The sequence below is a fragment of the Nicotiana tomentosiformis genome, chromosome 12 (assembly GCF_000390325.3).
Source record: "Nicotiana tomentosiformis chromosome 12, ASM39032v3, whole genome shotgun sequence".
NCBI classification, from domain to species: Eukaryota; Viridiplantae; Streptophyta; class Magnoliopsida; order Solanales; family Solanaceae; genus Nicotiana; species Nicotiana tomentosiformis.
This window is the reverse complement of record NC_090823.1, coordinates 34923503-34931919: the sequence shown is the minus strand read 5'-3', so window position 1 is coordinate 34931919 and position 8417 is coordinate 34923503. Positions and strand designations below refer to the sequence as shown.

General features: G+C 34.0%; 1 protein-coding gene across 1 annotated transcript; it reads left to right on the top strand.

Moving 5' to 3' along the window:
* The first annotated feature begins 4528 nt into the window (after positions 1-4528).
* On the top strand, positions 4529-6501 carry LOC104098855 (uncharacterized). The gene has a single exon (XM_009605687.2). It carries the CDS (start codon positions 4695-4697, stop codon positions 6369-6371), a length of 1677 nt encoding a protein of 558 aa, XP_009603982.2. The 5' UTR covers positions 4529-4694; the 3' UTR covers positions 6372-6501.
* Positions 6502-8417: the final 1916 nt, after the last annotated feature.

The following is an 8417-nucleotide window of genomic DNA, read 5'->3' as shown; positions in this document are numbered from 1 at the left end:
GCAAAAAGATCCAACCTTTTATGATATTAATCCTAAAATAAGAGAATATGACAAGTATTGGCCATATTTTAAAAATTACATTGGAGATATAGATGGCACACACGTGCCTTGTATTGTTCACTCTAAGGAACAAATCAAATACATTGGTAGAAAAGGCTTCACTTCACAAAACATAATGGTTGTATGTGATTGGGACATGTACTTCACATTTGTATGATAAAGGTGGGAAGGTACTGCACATGATGCTAGAATATTTGATCAGACACTTAGAAGGCAAAACCTTAACTTTCCTCATCCTCAATCAGTTAGGCAACACTAATACTATGCCTTGTGTTATTTTAATATGTAGATTTTATTTTTATTCATCTTAATTAACTCTTTTTTACTTGGTGTAGGTAAATATTATTTAGTTGATTCAGGCTATTCAACAACGATGGGTTATTTAGGACCGTATAAGGGTGAGCGATATCATCTCCCAGATTTCAAGCGCAACGCTAGTTTTAGAAATCCAAATGAGGCATTCAATTGTTTTTATTTCAGTCTTCGATGTACAATTGAAAGAATATTTGGAGTCTGGAAAAATAGGTTTTCTATTTTACGCCCAATGCCATCTTTCAAGTTTGACACTCAGATTCATCTTGTGACAACTACCATGGCTATACACAATTTCATCCGACGACATTCTTCTATTGATAAGGAATTCAACTATTATGCTAATGAAGATATTACTGCAGAGATTGAGGAAGGAGATGTGCCTTCCGGTATTCCTTTAGAAATGCAAGATAAATCTTCTACTATTATGGAGGCGTTGCGTGATAGAATTAGAGATGGAATTGTTAAGAAATATTATTATGTGTGAGTGACTTTGCTTATTATTTCATGGTTGATTATCAATATATAGTAATTTATGAAATAAACTTTAAGTCACACTGAATGACGTATTTTGATTATTCAAATCATCGTGTAAATAACAAGTAATTATACTAGATAATATTATTGCTTTGGTATAACTATATATGTTACAATGATTTAAATATTTAGTATGTATGTTTACTTTATGTTTATATTTTAATTAAATTAAATAAAAAAATAATAACAGTCTCTTATAATAAATATTTAAATTTATTTATTTTATAAACAATTATAAAATCTTGGTACTATCCTTTTTGGTAATTTGACACTCAAAAGCACTTTTTATAAAGAATAGCCAAACGCAATTTGTTTATCAAATATTGCAAAAAGTATTTTGTTAAATGAATTGGACAAACACAAATTATTTTTTTCAAAAGTACTTTTCAAAATAAGCAGTTTTTGGCAGCTTGGTCAAACAGGCTCTTATTCTAATTGAGGTTATTGCTTCCGGAAGTTTAGGCAACTCATCATCTTCAAGTGCTAAACCATTATAAACAGTTTCATACCAAAACTGAGTACTTCCTAATTTCATACAAGGATTTAGCAAAGCAGCAACACCATAAATAGGGGGAATAGGGAAAAAAAAATTTAAACTTTTTTCTCATAGAATCAATAGCAAGTTTATAAATTTTTCCACCCTTTGAAAAATGAGCAAATGTTTTTTCAAGTTCTGCAATATAAACTAAACAGTTAGAAATAGTAGGATAATATTGCTCAGAAAATTCATTTGTAGCAATATGAAATTTTTCTAAAAAATCAACAAGCATTTTAACATTAGCCAATTCCCCATTCGTAAGGTGATCGTCATCATCACTTACATGTGCATTAAATGTTGAGTTTATGAGGTTTCTATATTCATATGCAACAACCAAACTTTCATACATGTAATTTCATCTAGTTGGACAAGATTTAGGAACCTTTCTTTCTCTTAAGCCACATTCATCGCATCTTTTAAAATATTCTCTAAGTCTACTTCTACGGGTTGAATGAAAAAGCCAGTTAAGAGCCATTTTAACCTTTTCAATTTGAATATTTAAAATTCTCATACCATCACCCATAATTAAATGGTAAATATGACAAATACATCTAACATGAAAAATATTATTAAATGCAGGATTTAGCGTAGTGGTAAGCAAGTCTATAGCATTTGTGCTATTAGTAGCATTATCCATTGAAACCGACATTATTTTATCACTAATGCAAAAATATCTGTAAATATCCATAACTATGCTAGCAATAAACTGCCATGTGCGATGTGAAGCAACTATTCTATAAGCAATTATGCGCTTTTGCATTATCCAATCCTCATCAATCCAATGACTGGTAACAGTAAGGTAATCACAGTCGTTGCGACTTCTACCAATATCAGTTGTAATAGCAACACGATAATTTATATGAGTAAATAAATAGCGCAAATATTGTTCATATTCATGCTTATATTTATAAATATCGCTCTTTACGATTGTGTGAGGAAAACCTTTATAAGTAGGATTAAAGTTTTTTCTAATATAATGCACAAACGAAAGGTCAGAAGGAAAACTATAGAGAAAAAGTGTAATTATAAAAAGTTTGGGGTTAAAACAAAGTTAAAGGAGGAGGTTAAATGACTATTTTTAAATAGCCAACGACTATTTTTTTAAATAGCCAAACAATTAGTTTTTTTTTTTAAATTACCGTTGGGCCCGCCAAGGGATTGGTCCGGTCCCTTAACAGGCCAAACGGTCCCGGTCCTAATGATTCCTACTTAAGACCGGCCCAAGCCCACCTTTTGGCAACATAGGTACTAAGTAACTTTATTCCCTTCCTAAGCAAATGAAGAGATATAACCTAGTGTCTTTCTGTCTCTACTAGTCTCCAAGATTTGCACCCAAATCATTCTTTAAGATTTTTTATAAAGTTTTGATTCAGTAACATCTGGAATATAAATCGCCTTAACCACTATACAAAAGCTCCAGCAATATAGAAAAAGAGCAATTTAATCTTTTTAAATGCGGATAAATGTCAAAAATGAAAATTCGTTGAAGTAAGTTTTAGTAAGGTTTTTGATTTTTTTTAATTAATATGATTTGAATTGTGTTTATATATATATGAAGTCGTTACAGTGATTTGTTCACTTGTTCATTTTTTTAAATATCGACACCGTTCACACAAAAACGTACGCCACTGGATTTGGATACCACCCGCTATATATATATATATATATATTATTTTTTATGCTGGGTAATTTAATGGAGTACATTCTTTTGGATGCCTCCTAAAGTTTTCATGGAGTGGTGTTGTTTCTTTTATGGGAGAGATAGTTTGGAAGAAAAATTTGACTCATGATAACAAATCTTCCACCGAGTGGGACCTATTTAAATAAAATATTAATAAAGAAAAGAGGTAGAAAATGATTTAGAAAAGGAAAAGCAAAAGCAAAAGCAAAAACAAAACGAATGTAATTTGTGAGATTCATTTGAATAAAAAGAAATCAAAATAAGGAAGCAAAAAATGAATTGGTTTGATTTGTTGGTATGGTGGTGGAGCAAAACCAACTTTTCAATTTTGACGCGCCGAACCAATTTTAGTTGGTTTTGGGGAGCAACAACACTTTATAAATAGAAATGTTTACTCCTTCTTGTAAACGCACCAAAAACAAGAAAGAAGAGATAATTATTAGAGTTGTGGGAGTAATTTATACAATATTTGATAGTCGGTGAGAAAATAGAGTTAGAGTAATATTTTGGTAAGATATTTAAAATAAAGATTGTTATTTCTTTTGAGTCATAATAGTCGTTTGACACTATAAAATTATAATATTATAGTGGTATTATATTGCTCCTCTCGAGTATTGTATTTTATCCCGTTAAAAAAAATTGGTGTTGTTACTCTCTTGTATTATTATTATTATTTGATGTGGATATTATTCCTGTGCGGATATATTTATTTTTTCACAACACCTATAACTCTCAAAATACATGTGTATATATATATATATATATACCCTATTTACATGAGTTTTTGTTTTCCCCCCCCCCCCCCAAAAATGTTGTCCAATCGGCTAAGTATAATGACATACAACCAAATTCTCAAGAGTGTTTTAGCAATATTTCCCTTTTTCCCATAACTTATACGAAAGCTAACGTCTCGTCTAAACTACGACCTCTCTCTCAATTTAGACCATGTACTTTCTTTTTTAATTTGTTTCAAAATAAATGATATATTTTTAAATTTAAAAATAATTTAATTTTAAACTCTTCATTTTATCTATTTTACTTTTAATGAGAAGCTTTTATAACCATACAAATATCATGATCCCACAAAGCTTGTACCCCTTAAGTTTTTAAAACCACAAATTTCAATTTTTTTTTCGTTTTTCTTAAATTACATGCCGAGTCAAACTATCTCAAATTTTAGCGGATGAATTATGTCAAACATAAAGAGAGGAAAGGTTAAACAGGTTAAATAAATAATAGGACTTGAATTTGACTTCCATTCATGGTGTGTATCATCATGAATGAATAGAAAAAGTCGAAAGAAGTTGGAAAAGGTTAGTTATGGAAAAGAAAAAGAATTTATGTTTGTGAAATCTTCGCAAAAGTCAAGTGACTACAAAACTAAAATCTTTCTTTATTTCTACTTTAATATCCTCTACCTTTCCCTCTTCTCTTTCCTTGTTTTTGCTTTTCACTTTTGACTTATTAGCTTCTTAGCTTTAGCTTTTTCAATAATTTCACTTGTCTTCTGTTACTTCAAGAATTAGAATCAAGACTTCAAGCAAGAATCAATTGTAATATCAGTTGATGCCGGACGACAAGAAGATGCTGTGCGTGCACTTTGACGATAACAATAACAAGTTGGAATTCAGTTATTTAGTAGGCCTTTCTATATGGCTACCGGCTATTGCTCTGGTTTATCGTGTGCTGAAATTTCTTCTTCATTGGCTAACTCATCCTAAAGTTATATCACTGCCCAAAGAAGGAGAGATAGAAATAGCTAAGTGTGATGAAAAGAAATACTCAAGTGTGAAAGATAGAGGAGGACAACAAACTGTTCAGTACAGATTTAGGCAGAGACAGAAAAAGGTACAAAGAGAATCAACAAGTAAAGAGAAATCAGACTCTGGGGTTTTGGATTCTAAATTGGTCGCGAAGGAAGAGGAAGGGTGTGTGTCGAAACTACCTCGTGTTCGTGATGGTGATCTAGAGCATTTCAGCCACAGACACCCTCTGCTAAGATTCCATCTCCGAGGTACAGAAAATATAAGATGCAACATGTGTACTTTTATAATATCCGGAGTGGCTTATGGTTGTGATCACTGTCGTTACTTTCTCCACGAGGTATGCTCTAGCATTCCTAAAAGAATTAGGCATGATTTTCATCCCATGCATTCACTTACCCTTTGTCCTATTCCCTCAATCTCTCTTTGTTATTCCAAAGTTGAGAGCGAACTGCTGGCTGTGGCCGAAAAGAGAGGTTTTGGGACTGAATTCCGTTGTGTGGCATGTGGATATGACAACTCTTACCCTCAAAAGTCACTCTTTGCTTTTTACTATCATTGCGATGTGTGTAATTTTGACCTTCATCTTGAATGTGCTTCCGTACCAACGACATTGATCCATAAGGTTAAATATCCATTTGATCTCTTCACTATCTTTCCACTAGAAAGTGAAGGTGCAGCCCTGTTTTGTGATATTTGTAACCAAGTTATGAATAGGGAATTCTCTTGGCTTTTCTACAATCGTGAGTTTGATTACATCTGCCATTTTGAGTGTGGTGCTGAAGAAGAGTTTGGGCTAATAGGGGATGACGGTTTCCTATCTGAAGTCCAGAAACTATTGGTTCTTCAAACAAGTTTCCCTGGCCAAAAACCAAAAGTCAAACAGTTAGGAGAAGTTACACACTTCAGCCACCGCCATCCGCTGAAAGCAATCAAACAGATGAATGAGGCATCAATCATGAGTTGCTGCATATGTTCAAACAAGTCTTCGTCCGGTTACATTTGCCAGCAATGCAATTACTTCATCGACGAGAGCTGTTTCCATCTTCCACCAAAGATTCGACACCAATATTACCCGAATCACACCCTCATACTCGCCAGCTACACCGATTATCCAAATATCCACTGCACAGCTTACAGCGCAGAAGGTGGTACAGCATACCATTGCTCTGCTTGTAAATTCAGTCTCCATCGTACCTGTGCTGGTGCTCCCATGACATTAACCCTTGGCACAAACAAGAAAGTTAGTTATAAGCTCCTCTATTCGTATCCGTTTGAGGGTGAGATGGCTGTTATCAATTGCAGTGATTGTTCCAGTAAGTTAAACTCAAAGAAGAGCTTCTTGTACTACAATTTTGACCTGGATGAAGTGCACCATGTCCAATGTGCGCTTGCTAGAGAAGCTGACACTTATGCTACTAAGTTCCTTTTAGCTAGTGAAAGACTGAAAAGCATCAGAATAGGGGAAGACCACTCCTAATTGCACGTACTGTAACTACGAATTTTTAGCTATCTTGTAAGTATTACTAGTAACTAATGGTAGGAAGGTATTCCCTAGCTGGAATGGCTATTATTTTCTTATTCCAAAAGTAAGAATTTAAACTTGATTATATGCTGACTTCCCACTAATATTGGGTTCATTGAACCCACTGATTTTATGTTGCATCCACGACATCCGCCCGTCACCATGAACTCTTCACTGGTGATCTGATTGTGGAAGACCCTTAATGATAAACTAAAATGACTCATCATGTGCTCAATAAGGCTTCTCCTGGTGACTGCGTTAATGTTGAGAATTGCATGAATGACTCAATCTGACAATTTACTTCAGTTGTCTGCATATCTTTGGACTGTTGTCGTCTTTTTGAAAGAGCTAGTTGACAAGGTTGTGCTCGCTGTGGCTTTCCTCACTGGGGTGACTAGGTCACAAACGGTAAGTATTTTTGGGCGAACAACGACAACAACTATTTTTCAATCTCGAGCTAGTGACCAATGGACAGTTATATAAATTATTATTATTTATTTTGTTCAATTTGACACATTTCATTTCATTTCAATATTCAGCTATATATCCAAACATATTCTGAGAATTCATCAAAAATTGATAAGTTTATATTGGCCATCAACGTCTTGTGAGGTTATCGAGAAAAAAATATTTGTTTAAGCATTTTTTTTTTCAACACCCACAATCACCTTTTCCATGCTAAAATTGGCAATGTGAGTAAGCTCTCATACAGATAGGTTAACATTGACTACTACAAGAATCAATCGTTGGTTATCTGAGGAAACACAAACGAGTTTGCATGTGACAAATCAAAAGATTCTATGTGGCAGAGGCTTGTCATGGGACCTCAATTGGTTGAGCTGGTTCACCCACAATTGATATAAATCCGTTCACTTTTAGCGACGGAAAATTGCCTAAACTATCCATATTGCTTTCTAAATGGTTTATATACACCCTTATCCATTTATTCGTCTGAAAAAATTATTCGACGTTTTTATTATCAAATCTGCCCCCACGACTAACGGCGGAACATGGGGGGCTTCATTAAATAATGTGGAAATTTATCATTAGGCCACGAGCCTATGTGGGTCTGAACCATAAATTGGGTATGCTTTGGACCCCTTTACCTAATCTGACCCACCCTTCATTACATGGGTCATAACAACAAAGAAACAACAACAACCCAGTAAAATCCCACTAATGTGGTTTGGATAGGGTAGTGTGTACACAGACCTTACCCCTACCCCGAAGGAGTAGAGAGGCTGTTTCCGAAAGACTCTCGGTTCAAAAAAATAAAAAGACAAAAGGACAAAAAAGAGACAATATTAGTATCACAACAACAATCATAGGATAAATAGAAACACCATAAAATCCAGAAGAATACCTGGGTCATAAACTTACCTTATATCCATGACCAAACCCCCTTATTTTTAATTACCATTTCTCCCCCTTTCTTCTTTGTGGTCTATCAAATGGCAATTTTAGGGTTTCTATAGGGTTTGTTGTTTACTTTGATTTGATGAGCATAAAACTGAAGTTTCGTTGATTTCCAGCATTATCTTGCAGTATTTTTGTCATGATTCAAATTTTTACCTTAAGACCGTGATGGTGCCTAGCCGAGCTTGCTAAGCAAGCCAATTCACAATCCAATATATGTAGTCCATTTTCATTAATTAACAAGTATATATAATAATTAAAAATAAAAATAGTCTAAAAAATAGTAACAATATCAGATATAACCAAAACATGGCCAATACAGTACGATCCCCAAGAGTAGATGACACAAGTACATGAGTAAACTATGAACAAGTCTGTATACATGACAGCTGTCTGAAATATAAATAGACAGGAATAATAAAGGAACAGGGACTCAGGAACTACGAAGCAGATCCATGAAGTGTAGCTCACCCTGAGTCTACGTGTGGTCTGCTAAGCTTAATCAAGAAGCTCTGCTAGGACCCATCTGAGGACTTGCACAAAAAGATGTGGAGAAGTATAGTATGAGTACACTATACAGTATGT